The sequence below is a fragment of the Ursus arctos genome, unplaced genomic scaffold (genome assembly GCF_023065955.2).
Source record: "Ursus arctos isolate Adak ecotype North America unplaced genomic scaffold, UrsArc2.0 scaffold_28, whole genome shotgun sequence".
NCBI classification, from domain to species: domain Eukaryota; kingdom Metazoa; phylum Chordata; class Mammalia; order Carnivora; family Ursidae; genus Ursus; species Ursus arctos.
In genome coordinates this window covers 31,927,501-31,945,504 of record NW_026622963.1, presented here as the reverse complement: position 1 = coordinate 31,945,504, position 18,004 = coordinate 31,927,501, and the positions used below count along the sequence as shown (strand labels likewise).

The 18,004-nt window shown below is 49.9% G+C and overlaps 1 protein-coding gene across 3 annotated transcripts in view; it reads left to right on the top strand.

Annotated features, from left to right (window-relative positions):
- Positions 1 to 18,004, top strand: part of NTRK3 (neurotrophic receptor tyrosine kinase 3) — a 384,278-nt gene that overhangs the window by 127,119 nt on the left and 239,155 nt on the right. For all 3 annotated transcript variants that reach the window (XM_026510431.4, XM_057303718.1, XM_026510432.4), the window contains exons 9-11: positions 2,586 to 2,609; positions 4,147 to 4,208; positions 5,054 to 5,156. In XM_026510431.4, the coding sequence (XP_026366216.1) occupies positions 2,586 to 2,609; positions 4,147 to 4,208; positions 5,054 to 5,156 (189 nt within the window). The remainder of the gene's footprint in view (positions 1 to 2,585; positions 2,610 to 4,146; positions 4,209 to 5,053; positions 5,157 to 18,004) is intronic.

Sequence of the window (18,004 nt, the reverse complement as noted above, 5' to 3'; positions counted from 1 at the left end):
GCCCCTCCTCCCTGCTTGTGTTCCCTCTCTCTCTCTGCTCTCTCTCTCTCTCAAATAAATAAATAAATAAATAAATAAATAAATAAATCTTTTAAAAAAAGGCTTTACCCCCTCAAAGTAATAAAATAGTACAAAGAACTTCCTTACACCCTTCACCCAGCTTCCCCAAATGGTATCACATTACCTAAGCATGGATGTGCAAAAACAGTGTATTAACACTGACACTACCGTTGAATCTGCAGACCTGACTTTTGTCTGCTGCTGCCCTTTCTTCTCTAGGACCCAATGCAGGATCATACACCGAATTTAGATGCTCTATCACCTTATACTCTTTCAGTCTGGGACAGTTCCTCCGTCTGTCTTTGTCTTTCATGAGCTGGACACTTTAAAAAAAAAAAAAGATTTATTTATTTATTTGAGAGAGAGAGAGCATGAGAGTGGGGTGAGGGGCAGAGGGAGAGAGAATCCTAAGCAGACTTGCCGCTGAGTGCGGAGCCCCATGTGGTCGACCCCATGACCCTGAGATCATGACCTGAGCTGAAATCAAGAGACGCTCAACGGACTGAGCCACCCAGGCACCCCAAGCTGGATGCTGTTGAAGGATACTCACTAGTTATATTGTGGACTTCCCCCCTATGTGGGTTTGTCTGCTGCTGCCTCATAATTCAATGCCGGTTATGCATTTTTGGCACGAACAGCACAGAAACGATACTGTGCTCTTTTAGGACATCACAGCAGGGGGCACGTAGTGTCTACACCTCTAGTTCCTGGTGATGTTAATTAACTCTATCACTGGGTCGCCATGGTGTCTGCCTGGCTTCTCCACTGCAAGGTGATTTTTTTCCCTTTGTACCTAATGAGTGTAATGTTTTGAAACTTTGTAAATGTCTTGTGTCTTATCACACTTTCACACATTAATTTTAGCATTCATTGATGATTCTTGCCTGAAACAGTTATTACTGTGGTATTTATCAATGGTGATTTTCCTCCTTCTGTCATTCCTTCTACATTTGTTAGGTGGAATTCTACTGTAAGGAAGAGCATTCTCTTCTTCCCCTATGTGTTGATTCAGTTGCTTCTTTACATTGGTATGGACTTGTGGGTGTTGACTTTGTGCTGTGACTTACAATCTGTGTCATTGGCCCCAGCTGCCATAAGACAGTAGCACAGACTTGGTGGCTTAAACGAGAGACCTTTCTTTTTCTCACAGTCCCGGAGGTTCGAAGTCTGATCAAGGCGTCAGCATGGTTGGTTCCTTCTGGGGCCTCTCTCCTTGGCTTGCAGATGGCGGTCTTCTTTCTGCGTCTGCACATGGCCTTCCCTCTGTGTGTGTCTGCGTCCTAATCGCCTCCTCTTATAAGGACACCAGCCATATTGGATTAGTGTGCACCCTAATTCGTTTATTTTAACTTAATTACCTCTTTAAAGACCCTGTCTCCCAATACAGTCCTATTCTGAAGTACTGGACATTAGGGCTTCACCATAAGAATTTGGGGCGGATATAATTCAGCCTGTAACAATCTATGGCTCTCTTTATTTATTTTGTTGCTTAAATTGTCCCAAATTCGGTCATTGGAAGCTCCTTCACTTTGGCTCCCGTGTTCTTCTCCCATGCTGCCGTTAATTTGGAGCTCTCTTACTTTCTAGTACCACAAGATGTTCCAGGCACGTCTTGTACTTTCTCTGCCCCAGGCCTGAAATTATGCATTTCTCCAAGGAGCCCTCATTCCTTTAATTGGAGAACGGTACTGATCACCCAGTCGATGATTCTACTGCGTGCTAGACAATTGAGAATGTCTGATGGAGACGCTAAGAGCCCAGACTTGGGTTTGAATCCAGCGCAGTCTGTTCCCTCATTGAGATTCAGTTAGTCACTTAATCTCTAGAAGCCTGTTTCTATTTCTTTTAAATGGGGATAATGCTCCCCACCTCCTCAGAGGGTTATAAGGACAGAGTGATGTGTTACATAAAGCACTGAGCCCAGCTCCCGGCTTGTGATCAACGTCTAATAATGATGCGCTTTCACCATTAGCTGAGCCATTTCTAGAGGCAAAGGTCCAGTAGCACATTTTCATCTGGGGGATGGGCAGCTTCATAGAGGGATTCCCAGGGACATCTCAGGGATCCTGCTAGAATAAACTCTACGTATCAGTTTGAGGAATTCTGTCTTGGGATCATAGCTGGCATTTTCAAGAAAGGTCCAGGGAAGCCCACCCTGCAGCATTTCTTCTTGGCTTTGAGGTACCACCAATACCCCCAGCACTCTGGGTACCTGAAGGAGAGAGGACTGTGGGTGAGACATTCTGTCTAGATGTAATTTTCCATCTCATAGACCCCAGGGAGGCTGGGCCACCTCCCTGAGAAGCAGGAGCTTCATCTCTCGTTCCTTCTCCACTTGGAAGACCACCCCCTGAAGGGGTAGTGTAGCGTGGGGGAGGGGAGATATGTCAAGGATTTTAGTTTTCAGTTGCCGCGGTAACGGGACACTCGTGGTGAGTGGGAGAGGTTGTACCTATGAAGAAGATATAGTGCATCTGTTCTGGTTTTTACTATGCTTGTTAATTATCTCTTTGTCTTTTTTGCAGAGAGCACGGATAACTTTGTCTCTAGTAAGTCCGCTTTACCTTTTGCTTTGAAACTGATTTATTCTGATACTTTAGGTAATTACTGATTCCACATAGCCCTCTTCCCGATTCCACGGCCAGCCCCAGACCTGTGGCAGCTGACAGCATCTGAGGGAACTGTGAAGGGGAACCAGAGAGTAGAAATACTTCTTGGGTAGTTCCAGTCGCACACCTCTTGGGCTCTGTGCCTCAGTTTCCCCCAGGGAGTTCCCTGAGGTCTGATCATGTTGTGGGTCCCTCTGCCTGGATGGGAAGGGGTGATGTCAGGAAGGACATGGGGTTTCACACGGCCAGGTAGCCTTGATGATCGTCTCCGTTGTCCTTGCGGAGAGAATGGGCAACCTCTAAACCCTTGCTTCTCACCTGCTCTGAAGACCCCAGAATCTGGCTGGGACTCAACCTTGTGAGTGATTTACAGGGTCTCCTGATAGGCTTGTGTGTCCTCAAGTGGAATTATTATTTTTTTAAAGTAGGTTCCATGCTCAGCATGGAGCCCAATGAGGGGCTTGAGCTCACAACCCTGAGATCAAGACCTGAGCTGAGATCAAGAGCCACCTAGGAACCCCTAAAGGGGAATTATTTAGGCTCATTTTAAAAGCAATCTGGGGCTAGGACTAGATAATCGCCCCCAAGTTTGGTGTTTTGCTCGTGGGCTATGGGGTAATCTGTTTTTACGGCTTTCCCTTTTCTCCCCCGTGGGAGAGGAGCAGCAGCAGTGCTGTCCTTTCTGCCCTATGTGTGGCCTGAGATAGTGGACAGTCCTCTTGAGCACACCCCTTACTGTTGGGCGCGGATGTGCAGATCATCTGCGATTCCTCCATCTGTGGTCTGAGAGGACTCGCCGTCTCCCAGAGTGTCCCTCCAGGGAATTCTGAATTGGGGCCGTTTCCTGCCCAGGAGGTGATTTGAGATGGAGGACAGACTGGCCTCCCATCCAGGCCTTGCTGGGAAGCGTGGTGTTTCCTGGGCAGATGGACTTATAGCTTACCGTGGGCTGCCACTGTGTTCTGAAATCCGTGGTAGGGGAGTGGACAGTGGGTTGTTCTGGGGCCGTGGGTCTCCTGGTCTCACTGAGGAGTAAAGAGGGAGAAAGGAAGGGCATGGGAGAGCCAGGGACAGGGAAGGGAGGGCCTCCAGCAGAGGGTAGCCGAATGTCAGCACCAGCTGCCGTCACTAACAAAATATGCCCAATCCACACCCTGGCCTGGATCCCAAACCATTTTTTTCTGCTCCCTTCTATCTAATAGTTTGTGGCCTACATTGCCCAGGTGACATTATTTACTCCGGAATGGGGGCAGGGAGGATGGCAGTGAGGATCCTTTATTCCTTGTGGAGCCTGCCCTTGGCCTGTCAGCACCAGCCAGGTGGCTGAATGGGGACCTGGTCTCTGGGGACCCCCGCAAAGCCAGGGCAGGTTCTCCAGCAGGAACTCCTGAGGGGGCTTGGGGAGTCACGTGGGGACTGTGGCTGAGCCTCTCATGGCTGGTAAGCTAACCACCCTCCTGATCTGGTTGGTTTGCAGTTTACGACGTGAGCCCCACACCCATCACTGTGACCCACAAACCAGAGGAAGACACTTTTGGGGTAAGTCCCTCCTGGATCAAGGGGAAGGTGTTTACTGACTTCGTTTTAGGAGGTAACTTTCCGGAATTTTATCTTACTTGGAGCCCCAGCATATGCAGCAGAAAAAAAAACCTGTGATGAATGACCTCCTTTCAGGTAGTTGAAACCCTCCTTGTTTGATGAGAATAAGTCATTGTTTGAGAAAGTCTTTGAGGATCGGCTCCAGGCCCTAGGGTTTGGAAGAGAACTGTTTGAAACCCCCCCGCCCTCTGTTAGGAGCCTGGCTGGGCCTGATTGGAAAGGAATGCTAACCACACAAGCCTTTTACACAAGTCAGAGTTGCTCAGAGCATCCCCTTGGGTGGGTTTTTCAAGTCTCTCCCCCACCCTCCCCTGCCTGACTCTCAGAGCCAGAGATTTCCCTGAGGAGGAGAGCAAAGGTGGTTTTTTTTTTTTTTTTTTTTGATTCCAGATCTCCTGGAACCTTCTGGAAGATATTCTGTAAAGAATGTCAATGTAAAGGTGCAGAGGTTTTTTTTTTTTTTTTTTTTTTTTTTTGCTAATGAAAACAAACGCACAGTAGACAGAGACCTCTTAGGCCTGCCCTTGCGTTGCTTATGATGGATGGCCCCCAGATGAGAGGCTGTACCATGGAATCTTCTCTCATCCAGCTGGGGAATTAATTTTTTTGGAATGTGCTGAAGGTCTCATGAGTTACTTCTGCTGAGGAATTGACTCAGTGGCTTAGTTCGGAATGGGCTGCAGTGGCTCTCCTGACAGGACTACTTTTGTTTGGGCGCGTGTGACTTCCCTGGCGCGCAGGTTTTCTGTGACCGTTCTCAGCTGTCTGCTCTTGGCCCCTCCCAGGTGTCCATAGCAGTGGGACTTGCTGCTTTTGCCTGCGTCCTGTTGGTGGTTCTCTTTATCATGATCAACAAGTACGGTCGACGGTCCAAATTTGGAATGAAGGGTAAGATGGGATTTTCATTTGCAAGGGTCTCCGGCGGGGTGGGGGGGGAGGTGGGTAGGGTTCCTTTTGATCCAGAGACGCTGTTTTACTCTGCTTTTGCTCTCCAAGAGGGCCTCCGCTCGTGGGCTGAAGGTGTCCTGGTAGAGACTCCTGTCTACACCTTATTGTTGGTAGTGATGGACTGGAAGCAGTGTTGGTGTTTGCGGGGGCCACACAGTGGTCTGCCTGGTTTTGCCCTGAGTGCGGGAAGCATCACAGAGCTGGGCTGCTTGCTGCAAAGAGGGTAGTTTGTGAAGGAAGTTGGTGAGAAAAAGGACTCCTTGTTTGAGTAGCTCGGTTTCTCTCTTGTCTGCACCCTCCCTTGGAGTTGTGATGCGGAGGTATTGCAAGCTAGATGCCGGGTGCTGGACCCCGGTGTTGGGATGTTGCCCACACGATGGCATTTCAGCACGTAGCTGTACACGGGGTCCCAGAACGGATGCCAAGGGCAACACGATTGCTAAATCTGCTGGCCGGCTTCCACGGCACCGTGTCCTCAGCCCCCTTATGGCCGGGGGAGGCTGTGGGATGAGGCTTCCCACCAAGGCTTGGGTTGGGGGGGGTGGCACCAAAGGCGTTAATGCGGTGAATTAGCACCCATCTGCCTGGTCTCAGGGATGGATCTGACCAGATGGCTCCAGGGAGGCTAGGTACCAGTTCTCAAACAGAAGCTGGAATTTCAAGACCTGCTCCCCTCTGGGGTTTCCATTTATGGCTGGCATTCGATGGGAGGTGGGTAGGGAAGGCTAAGGAAAGGTTCTACGAGGTTGCTGAGTTAGGATCGACATTCGGGTTTTCTGGTGAGAGTATGGGATCCAGACAGATGAATCTCTGCAGCTTCTACACATGAACTGGGATCTGTGGGGAGGGTCCCGACCTTGGGACTCAGGGACCGAAGGAGGCCACGTGAATGAGATCCCCAGCGACGGTGGTCCCCTGAACTTATACAAATGGGTGTACGTGGCGGAGGGGTGGGGGGGTGGTTTGGAACAGAACTAGTCCACTCCTTCTGTTATATTCTCAAAATATTCTGTGACTCCCCTGAAAGTTTAGAACACTGACACTCAGCAAGAGAGCCCCGTGGAAGGACAGAAGGATAGAAAACGGGAGGACAGGCTGCCTGGCCTCTCAGAAGCTCCCTACGTCTGTCCCCTCTTTCTGTTCTTGCTTTAGCTGAACAAGTCAGAGCAAGGCAAGCCAGGTTCTCTTGAATCCTATGAAGTATTTTGACCAAGAGAAATGCTTGTGCAGGCAAATTACAGAGAGGGGGTCGAAGTTTGGCCCAGAGCCCCGCGACTTAAACAAGATCAGACCACTGTGAGGCACCTCGATGGGAGATGTTTTATCTGCCAGTATTCCCCTGTGCCAAACAGGGCCCCACGGGGTTCCAAGATGAATCCCGCTGGGTGAGCCCTGAGCCTTCAGTCTTAGCGTAATCCCTGGGCCTGTGGCTTTGAGGACTGGCCCTACTGCTCGTGCAAAGTTTTTGGACCATGGGAGGAACCCTCTGATCATAGCTGTTCCTCTTTCCACCTGAGAAGACACGAGGGCCTCAACTAAAGGGGAGAACAGGGCATTTTTGTTGCCCGCCGAGGAGGCGCGCCACCAGCTGAGACCCTGTGACATGCTTGGCAGCACTGTGAGAGCAGATTTTTCCTATTAATTGTCATCCGGTTTCTGGAACAGTGTGTCCCCATGTCGGATGGATTAGGCGGCATCCAGGGCGGTGCCTTCCCCTCGGCTGTCCTCACAGCCTCTCCCAGCCCCTGCTCCCCTCTCCCTGCCTTGAGCTGCCTCCTTGGCCCTGGATGGCCCAGGAGAACATGTCCCACTAGGTGGATGGGAAGTGTCCCCTCCTGTAGAGCCCAGCAGCCTGAAGAAGGGAGGCTGCGCCTCAAGGCCAGATGTGGAGGTGTGTCCAAGGCTGCCCTTGTTGAGGGTGAAGCTGCCTGTCTCTGCTCTTGGTGACGCCCGATCCCCTGTGCTTGGGCCTCAGCCTAGGATGAGTGAGCAAATGCCCCAGGCTGCATACATCCCCGATCCTTTGTTACCAGTGGACATCCCGGTGCAGGAAAGAGTGAAGGCATGGGTACCAGGAGCCCCCCGACTCTGACTCCTGCGAACCTCCATTCCTTCTTATCCAGTCCGTCCTCAGCTTTGAGTGTTCAAATCTGGGTCAGGCTCTGCCGTGCCACTCAATTGCTCCTTGCTTTTAGCAAGGTCCCTCCGCCCCTCACCGCCTCTCCGGCCTCCGTGGGTTGCTGTGTTGAGATGTGTGTGGAACTGGCATATAAAATGGGGCGCCCTGGTTGTAGTTCTCCCCTTGTTTTCTTCACATGTAAGCCTCTCCCGGCTCCTTTCATTGTCCTTCTACGAAGGGCTGCCCTCCCAAGACTCACTCATGCTGTCCTTTGTCACACACAGTGTTTGGTCCCGGTGCTTTGATTGTGCACTAATCCCAGTGCCTTGTCATTACTTCGCACACACATCATCTGTCTGTCCTGCTGGACCAGGAGAGACTTGGCAGAAACCACAGATCCCTCAGCCCGGTGTGCCTGAAACTTCGCACAGTGTTTGACAAATGCTCGTTGAACGGAAAATGGATGACTGTATTTATAATCATTAAAAAAAAAAAAAGCATCGTTTGTGAATCAGGAACAGGCCAGTAAGGGCTGCTTTGGCAATCTGAGGTGTCTGGGCAGTGGGACGTAGAGTGGGGATGATGGGGGGATCTCATGAATAATACCCAGCATCCACATCTGAGGGCCCGGAACGCAGTGTGTGGACGAGGAGGGGCTGCTGATACGAATTTGACTTCCTTCCGAGAAATAAGAAAAGGGCAAAAATACAGAGGTTGGTGTAACAAATACTCCTGTTCCCACCACTCTTAGCAAGCAACTCTTACATTTTTGTTTTTATATTTGCCTCTGATGTTTTATTCCTAGAATAAAGAGGTGAAACATTGCTGATAAAACTTAAAATGCTTTAACTGTCAGCCCCCCCCCCCCCCCAGTTTCCAGAGACAGCCACCAGCCTGGGTGTCATGTGTACCCCTCAGTTCTCTGTTTCTATCTTTCTCTGCTCTCTCTGCACACCTGCCCTCCCCCCTTGGCCCTCTGCCAGCCAAACTCACCCTGTGGGCTGTCTCCACCCCATGGTGCTAGTGGCAGGTCTGGCAACCAGTTCATTTTTATACTTTTTTTTTTTTTTTTAGATTTTCCATTTATTTATTTGGATCACACACAAGTGGGGGGCGGGGAGAAGAGGGAGATGGAGAAGCAGACATCCCGCTGAGCAGGGAGTCCATCTAGGGGCTTGGGGCTCAATCCCAGGACCCTGGGATCATGACCTGAGCCACCCAGGTGCCCCCCCCCCCCCGTTTTTATACTTCTATGTGTATGTATACACATACATCGATATTTTGTTTTCTTTTGTTCTTTACAGGTCACAAATTGCTTTCCTAGACCTCTAGAAAACAATCAAAAGTGTATACATCTCTTGTATAGATCTTATTAGTAAATTTTATTTGGACAAGAGAACTTGTGCCATAACCATTTTAACCAGCGTGATTAAAGACTAGAACACTCCCCAGAGTGGTCACGCACGGTATGCAATACGTACAGATGACAGACGCACGGTATACGAAAAATACACACCTGTGTATGTGCGTGTGTGTCTGCGTGTGTATGTGTACATTTACAACACGCGTTACTTTGTGTGTGTCTCACTAGGCACGTGTCGTGTTCGTACTCTTAGTGTCCTTCTGCATCTTGCTTTAGTTACCTGTCAGGGGTCAGAGGTCTCTCCCTGCTGGCGTGTATAGGCATTCTACCAACACCTGGTTTATGCGAGATGAAGATAGTAACTAGACCTTACAGAAATACATAGACAAAGCGTCGTCTCAGACACCTCCGTACTCCTGTCACCTGTCATCTTGTTGATCACAGGTGGCCTGAGGGAGGGGTCACACTAGCAGGGGAGTGCACCTCTTGGAGTCACAAAGGTTTTGAAATGGTGCTGAGCCAGGGTGGTGGGGGTTTCCTGGGGCTGTGGCTGAAGCCCAGGGTCTTATCCTGTAAGTGTTTAGTGTGGTTTGGTGTGGGAACTGACTTTCAGAACAGAAGCCAGTCCCCCCTGCAGGAGCTGGGACCTGGGGGCTCCCTGCTGTGCCGGGTGTTAACTCTTGGATTGCTGGATGGGGGGGTGGGAGGGACATGCAGGGCAGGAGCCATTTACTGGGAGGTACAGAAATATATACAGACATTTCAGTATTCTATTTTATTTTATGTTTTTAAAGATTTTGTTTATTTGGGGGAGAGAGAGTGGGAGAGGGGCAAGGGGAGGGGGAGAAGCAGGCTCCCCACTGAGCAGGGAGCTGGAGGCAGGGCTCCGTCTCAGAACCTACCCCCCAACATGACCTGAGCCTAAGGCAGACCGACTGAGCCACCCAGGCGCCCCCGACATCTCAGTGCATCCTGGGCCTGGAAGTGATGTGGTTCGGCGTTTACAGCGAGCTCTCCCTCACGAAGTAGTTTTCAGTCAGACATCAGGAGGCCATGGTAGTGATCCGGCAGGTGCTTGTGGCATCTGTATGTACCGATGAAGAAGCCGTGGCTGAGGAAAGGAGGTGTCGTGCTCTGGGTTCTCGGTCCGGTGAGGCCGTGTTGGGTTAGGATGCCCCACTCACAGCCTCAGCCCCTCTCCAGGGCCGGCGGACCTCCTAACTCCTTGGTCTTGGCTGCCCACCGTGAACGGCCCTGGTGTACCTGCCATCTTCATTTCACACAGCTGTTAGAAAAACAGCCAGGTCGATGATGCGAGAGTGTCTTTAAATAAGAAAACATGTCCCACAGTTTTCGTATCAGGTATCCTAGTTATTTAAGAGAGAAAGAAGCAAACGTGTGCGTTTTCGCAACCTGTAAGAAGAGCGTACATTCTTTGGCCTCTGACCTTGGGACGACCTCCTAAGTATCTCCACATACTTCCAGCTCAGGGATGCGGTGGTGGTGTCCTTCAGACTTCTTGGCTTCCTCTTCTCCCACAGAGGAGACAGAAGGATGGTTTCTTGGAGCTGAAACAGACCTCAGGCTTCTTAGGCGAATGTCCCCATTGCACAGAGAAGGGAGCAGACCAGAGATGTGCAGTAGCGTGCCCGAGTGCACAGCGGGCTAGGGCGGCTCTGGTCCTGCAGAGAGCCGGGGAGGGCCGAGAGATGAAGCCAGAGGGCGAATATAATCAACCGGTTCTTCCCATGCTTTGTTCTTGAGTGCTGTCCCCCTTGAATGGGACTTTCAGCCATGCCTCTTCTTAATCTGCTTTTCTCAAGCTGGGGCTCACCTGGCTTAGGGGTGGGGGGGGAAGATGGGAGCTGAGGGGGAGTGGGTGCTGCTTCCCTGGCTAAGAAGACTTCCTTCGTTTCTTTCTGGGCATGGTGGAGACCGCACAGCGGGGCAGCGGAAGCCGGAAGGCTGGGGAGGAGGTGGTCAAGACCCACTGCGAGGGCTTCTGGTAGTACGTTGAGTGCTTCATCAGCCCGCGCTGGGTTTTTATCCTAATGGTCGGACACGTGCTGATGCCTCTGATGGGCCTGTGGAGGGGCACTCCAGGACTGTTCCATTGTGAATTAGCGTCTGTTAATAGGTACTTAAAGTAAAGTGGTTGCCTATTTGATTATGATTGGGGGTTATTAACATTCTTTCCATAAACAGATGGTAACTGTCCTCTGAGTGGATTGTACAATCCTGCCAGAGTCTTGATTTGGAGGGGCTGGCTCCTGCCAGAACGTGTCGGGGGCTGCTGCTCGTATGGAATGGTTAACCTGTGGTAAAGGGGGGTGGTTGGACTTGGGAAGGAGTCCTTTCTGAGCTCCCCCTAACCTTGGAGCATCGGATCAAGAAAGGTTTCTTCCGGCTGGAATGGAGATGGGGCTGGGAGGGATCTTGGACTCCTAAGGTTTGATGCTCTAACCTCTAATGAGGCATCCTTTCTTCCTCCGCTGGGATGGAGGGAACGTGTGTCCCTAGCCATGAGCTCTGTGCCAGGGGTTGGATGCAAGGAGAGTGGTATGGAGATAGCTGACTTCTGAGACGGTTGGAAGGTGATGCGGAGCCTAGATGAGTGCATTGTTGATGCTATTGCTAGGATAGCTCCTTTTGCCCTGAGAAACAGACTTACCTGGTCTTGCCGTAACTGAGTCAAAAGCCAAGAGCGGTGCAAGGCAGAGGTGAAACGAGGCGAAGCACTTGGGTTTCCTGACTTCCTCAAATATATCCGTTCTTCCTTCTTCCTTGTTTTTCTTTCTTCTTTTTCCATTCTCTCTTCTGAATTGAGGTTATTCAAGGGAGGAAGGTACCTCTGACCCTTGCAGTGGCCTGTGCTAGGGATTCTTGGCAAGGGTCTCCTGATGGACAGTGGCTCTTTGAACATAACTGTGAGAGTAGCTTCTGGATTCATCTCCTATATCATTAGCCTAGGTCTTTGTAGTCTCCGAACAAACGTTTCATGCCCTTTCTCTCCTTTTGGGCTCCTTGACAGACCCTCCTGCCCCCAAGAGCACTCCCAGCATTTGTTCGAGTCCTAGTTAAATAGGCTGGGTGTGTGGCCAATCCACAGGCAGGACGTGAAGTAACTGAAGCCAGGAGCCTTCTGCTTCTCTTCCTCTGCTTGGACTTCGCTGCGAGTTTCTGGCTACAGATGAAGTCTCGCCCCACTTGGTGACTGAATTCTGGAATGCGGTGCCCAGAGCTCTGAGAAGAAGGCTGGAAGGCAGTGTGTGTTTTTCTAGCCTGCCTTTGCTGCCCTGTCTTTGTGGGGCTTTGCAGGTGCAGCGAACGGTTCTAGAAGCATCCTCACTGTCACCAATGGTCGTCTTCGAGCTACATTGCTCTGCCATTCCTCTCTCAGAGCTCCAGGAAACCAGCTGTTCTCCAGTGCCGAGTCTTGTATTTAAAAGGAAGTCCCTGGAAATAGAGTCTGCTACAAAATGTTTTTCCTCTGTGGTTACCTGCTAGCTGGCTGTTCTTGGCAGGTCCCGGCATCCTGTTCCGTAGGGCCAAGGATGGCCAGTATGTTTGGCTCCATAACCAACATGATTGCCTCTCTGACTCATTTGATTCTGGCAGCAAAATACAGTTCTTCCTAATCGAGGTGGTTCAAGCTGGTTCCCACAGGGTTAACGTCCTTCGATACCTCAGGGTAGAAGTTCTCAACCTTTTGTCCCGGACGACACACGTGACAGTTGACAGTCAGACGCCTTACACGCTCCTGTAGGTGTCAGCAGGCTGTTGGACAAGTGCTGGCCCTCCCAGTAATTTCACACCTAAGGAAACTATATCAGGATATGAGTTAGCAAAAGGGATTTTTAAACTGGGAATAAAATCAAGTCTATATTAATTTTTACTCTTAAAAAAATTCACGAACTTTCAGTATTTTATTATTCCTCTAAAGTTCTGGTGACGTACTTCCTCGCCGATCCAGACATCCTACTGGATCATGGTACCAGAATGGAAACCCAGAGGCGTGGGGGCCTGCCAACCTGGACTTGTTCCCAGTGTTCCTTGCCCAATGTGGTCTTGCCCCTGCGAAGTCAAATTGCAGAAAAGCCGCTCCAGCAGAGGCCCTCATCTCCTCATGGCACATTGTTTCCATCTCTGTATCTTCTCCTGTAATGTCCTGCTTTCACTTGTCCAGAGGAAGAGTGACCTTGGGATAAGAGCGAATGAGAAACTTCCCCATGGCTGCGTGTTTGAGCCCTGTGTTCACTCAGCCTATTCTCTCGTGAACTGCCTGCAGAAGGCTCGGGGATGCCCACGAGAGGAGCCCTCCAAGCCACAGCCAACCAAGCAAAGAGAACCAAACAACGGTTGTTGGGGAAACGCACTTTTGGACGAGGGGAGAAAAGCCACACATTGAGAACACTCACCAACCAGCCAGCCGCTGCAAATCCCCGGCCACTCCTCTTTCTCACCCCTCTGCCCTTCGCGCTGCACATGCGTTGTGGGGGATGAGCGGCACGGGGTGATGGAGAGGTGTGCTGCCGGAGAAGGAATCATCCAGTTGTGGCTCAGCCACCGGGTGTGTCCGCCACCTGCTCTGGCCCCGAGCTTCCGCAGGGAAGGAGGAAGAACTTCTGGTTGGCCTCTTCCTGGGTCTTTCACACAGAGGGTTAGGAACGCACTCTTCTTCTCCCTTCCACGATACCCTAGTACGTTTAGCGTAGAGAGATTCGCCAGGTGCCTCTGGTACAAGGGCCTTTATGCTTTTCTCAGATTAATTCTGCTCTGTGGCCCACACTTCCAGTTACAAGAAACCCAGCCACTGGGGAAAACCTCAGGTCCGTGACCTGGGACTTAGGTCACATCCCTGCGTTCCATTCTTCCTGTGGGCCGTTAGCAGCATCGGCCCTCCTCGGAGGCTACTGACTGGAGTAGTAACGTGACCACCAGACTACAGGGCACAACGCGGCAGGCACAGCTCATCTTACGGTGCGCTTGTCGCACACTGAAGGTTGCTGCCAACCCTACTCGCACACTGAAGGTTGCTGCCAACCCTACGTCACACAAATCTGTCGGTGCCTTTTTCTACCATGGCGTCTGCCCACTTTGTGTCTCTGTGTCACATTTTGGTAATTCTCAGAATATTTCAAACGTTTTCGTGATTATCTGTGTTTTGTGATCTGTGATCAGCGATGATGACTCACCAAAAACTCAGATGGTGGTTAGCATTTTTTAGCAATAAAGTATTTTTTTTTTAAATTGAGATACATACATTATTTTCTGAGACATCATGCTCTTGCACGCTTAATAGACGATGGTATAGTGTGAACATAACTTCTATCTGCACTGGAGAGCCAGACCGTTCCTATGACTCACTTTAATGCCCTTTGCGCATTGGTACGATGGTGTGGACCTGAACTGGCAGGGTCTCTGAGGGGCGCCTGGATTTCTGAGGCATTTTAGTTCCACCCTCTTTGAGTAAAGAAGCTTCTCATATTTCCTAGAGCAGTGTCTGTCGTGGCTTCCTTGGCTCAAACCAAATTGCCACCTCCTTCCATAGCAAGGCACTTGTGAGGCCTGCTGCCTCGTCCGTTTATCTCCGTGACAAGTGTGAGGTCAATTAACACTGACATCCCCCTCCAAGAGGGCTGGGGGCAGGGCTCCAGAGAGGCTAGCAGTCAGTTGGCAGGCTGGCAATCCCAGCCCCAGAGTTCCTCTCCTCTTCTGGAACCTTCTGTGTCCTGTTTGCTCTTCCTCCCATGGCTGGTCCTTGAGGATGGTGCTGGGGGCTGTAGGAAGCTGGAGAAGCTTGGACCGGCAGGCTCTGGGCTGGATCTGGGCAGGGCCATCGGGGGAGGAGGCCCCATGCGTTGAGTTGGTGGCTGCCCAGGCTGTGTCCTGAGCTCAGAGGCACTGCAGGAGGCTGGAATTGCCTTCTGCTCAGTCCTGCTGCTCCAGGGTCTATGTTTGCACAGGATGCTTGCCCTGCCCTCCGATTTACTGTGAAAGAAGAGTTGCATATAGTTGGCCAAAGACTGGAGCAGTTTTTCTTTTTTTTTTTTAACCAGTCCCAGAAATGCCAAGCCTGTCTACCTGACAGGCATCCTGAATTCAAAGGGGCCTCTGTGAGGTCGCGGCCATGCAGACCTGTTCCAGGCAGGGGAGAAGAATGCCAGCGTCTGTCTGTCTGCCAGCAGGGCCTGACATGAAGCCCTGAGGAGGACGCCTGAATGGTTCTAGGAACTGCTTTTCAAAGTGAATCCTTCCAAATAAATGGAGTTCGGCGCATTGGCCTGGGACCAGTGGAGGGGGTGCTGAGGGGCACCCCATTGTTGGCTCGGCCTCTAGGAAAAGCAGGCAGGATTTGAGCACTATTATTAGCTGTTACATGTGGAAACTGCTCCAACATCACCAGTCCCTGCCTGGGCTTGCTTTGTTGGGGGGCAGGGGGACACCTGCCTGATAGGGCTGTGTGTGGGGCTCGTGCATTCTCAGGAGAAGCACTAGCAGAAATTAGGGGCCATATAAGAGAATGGGGAAACGGATGAACACGTTTGCTGTTGCCGAGTGTGTGGATTTCGGCAGCCTTTCTGAAAGGTGGTTCGGCACTTTTGTTACAAGGCTGAAATCATGGGAAGGCCATGTCCCTGTAACTCCCCTTCAGAGATGTTAACCTTAAGGTGATAATTACAAATGTACCCGTATTTATGTGTTTGGAAGTTCATCCCGCTGCGACTGACACAGTCAACTTGATAAAGTCAGAATTGTTTAAATATCTGGTGATAAGTGGCTAGTGATGCATATTCTGGTGCATCCATACGATGTAATTCATCGCAGGCATTAAGAATGACATTTTTCCAAAATAGATTTTTACGATTTTTTAAAAAATACTTTCTTTATTCATGAGAAACTGAGAGAGAGGCAGAGGCAGAGGGAGAAGCAGGCTCCTCTCGGAGCAGGGAGCCCGATGCAGGATCTGATCCCAGGACCCTGGGATCATGACCAGAGCCGAGGGCAGATGCTCAGTCGACTGAGCCACCCAGGCTCCTCAGATTTTTACTATTTCTGAAAGGACATATGTGCAAATAGTAAGAAAGCCCAATAGCATAGATGATAGCTTATAGTGGTAAGCGTCAGTCTCTGACTGCTTTTCTGCTCCTGGGGTCACCACTATTTGAGATTCTTGCATATCCTTCTAGAGACCATCAGTCCTGTCCCACTGCTCTTAACAGACATCAGCTTGTATTCACATTGTTCTGCACTATGTGATTTTTGCCAACAATCTATCCTTGAGATCATTCCTTATCAGCTCACAGAGATCTACAGCATTCTTTCTTTTCTTCCGGCTTTATTCAGTTATAATTGATATATAACACTGTGTAAGTTTCAAGGTGTATCGTGGGATCATTTGATACATGAATATATTTACTGTGCCCTTTTTTTTATAGTTACATATTTTTTATTAATAATATTTTTTATTATGTTATGTTAGTCTCCATACAGTACATCCCTAGTTTTTGATGTAAAGTTCCATGATTCATTATTGGCGTTTAACACCCAGTGCACCATGCAATATGTGCCCTACTTAATACCCATCACCAGCCTATCCCATTCCCCCCCCGAAGCCCTCAGTTTGTTTCCCAGAGTCCATAGTCTCTCGTGTACTTTAAACAAACAAACAAACATGAAAGAACTATCTGAACTATACAGTTGCATATTTTTAAACTGATACTTTAAAGCAATATTTATTGACATGGGAAACTATTCACAACGTATTTCCAAGTGAGTAAAGGTTGCAAGCAGTTTCTTGTTTTTTCTTTTTCCTAAAATAAAGGGAAAGTATTTTCACATCTATACCTAGGAAAAATACCAGGGCCTTATCGACAGATCAGAATGGAAGCAGGAAGCTGCTGGGGTGGCAGGCTGCACGCCTTTACTGGTTGCAGAGTGCTGACTCACTCCCCACCGAGGCTCCATCTGCCCCTTCAAGGGGACGACCTGGGCCCTGGTGTCACTTAAGATTACTGACTGCACAGACCAAGGGCTCCTTCCCATGGGTTCTCAGGCCACTTGCTTCAGAATCATCGATGGTGGTGGGGACTGGTTAGAATGCAGCTTCCTAGGCCACATCTCCTGAATCCAGTATTCTGGTGGTAGGCCCTAGGAATCTGTACTCTTAAAAACAAACAAACAAACAAACAAACAAACAAACAAACAACACCCTCAGTGGTTATGGTGCTCATGAATGTTTGGGAGACTTTAGTGTGATCAGAAATTGGCAAACTTTTTCATAGAAGCCAGATAGTAAATATTTGAGACTTCGCTGGCCATCTGGTTTCTGTTGCAATCACTCAACCCTGCTGTTGTGGCAGGAACACGGTCATAGACAACATGTAAATGAATGGGCTTGGCTGTGTTCCAATAAAACTTTATTTACAAAAAAAGGGGCAACAGACCTGATGTGGCCCATAGGCCGTAGTTTCAGACCCCTGATGTAGATGGACGTAGTACCTTAAAAAATTAATCAGAAGATAGGAGAGTTTTCCAAGAGCTCCTTATATTTAAAGAAGCAGGTCATATTATAAATAGTGACCATTAATAAAATGCTTTTTATATGCCACTTTTCAGACATAAGCGAAACTTAAAATAACATGACACAGTAGCTATTATCTGTATTACCCTGACAAGGCAATTGAAGAGATGAACCGATTAGCCCGAGATCACATAGTGATGGCAGGTTTGCCTGAACGCACAGCCAAGGAAGAAGGTTATAGTGTGACAGTCCTCCTTCTCTAGGCTTTGGGAAAGAATCAGGTGTCCCACGTCCCTCCAAGTTCCCAAGCTAAGGAAGAATAGCCATAGCTGTGCCCTTGGTGGTGGTACAAGTCCTGGGATCCCTCTGCACCTCACAGTTGCCTTAGCTGAGTGGGGTCCTGAGCCATCTTGGAGTCTTCAGGCCCTATGGGCATCAGGAGACTTTCTTGTAGCCCTCCTCTGATGACCACTCAAGGCTCCAGCTGGCTAACGTTCACCCCACTTGGAGCCCATGGAGATGGGCTGGTACCAACCCATCTGAGGCAGATCGGAGCGAGAGTGACCATGTCTGCTGTCTGGGCCATTTCTTCCCTCCTCACATCTCCCCACCCCAGTCTGCCTGAGCCCCGGCCACCTTGCTGGCTCAAGGGGAAGCAAGAGCCCCCTGGGACAGGCTCTGAGGCTAGTGGTTCAGCCGGATAGCTTTGCCAGACAGCATTATGGGTGGGTCAGCACCCACTGAGAATACCAATGCCTACCAGTTTCGGAGAGCCTAGCTGG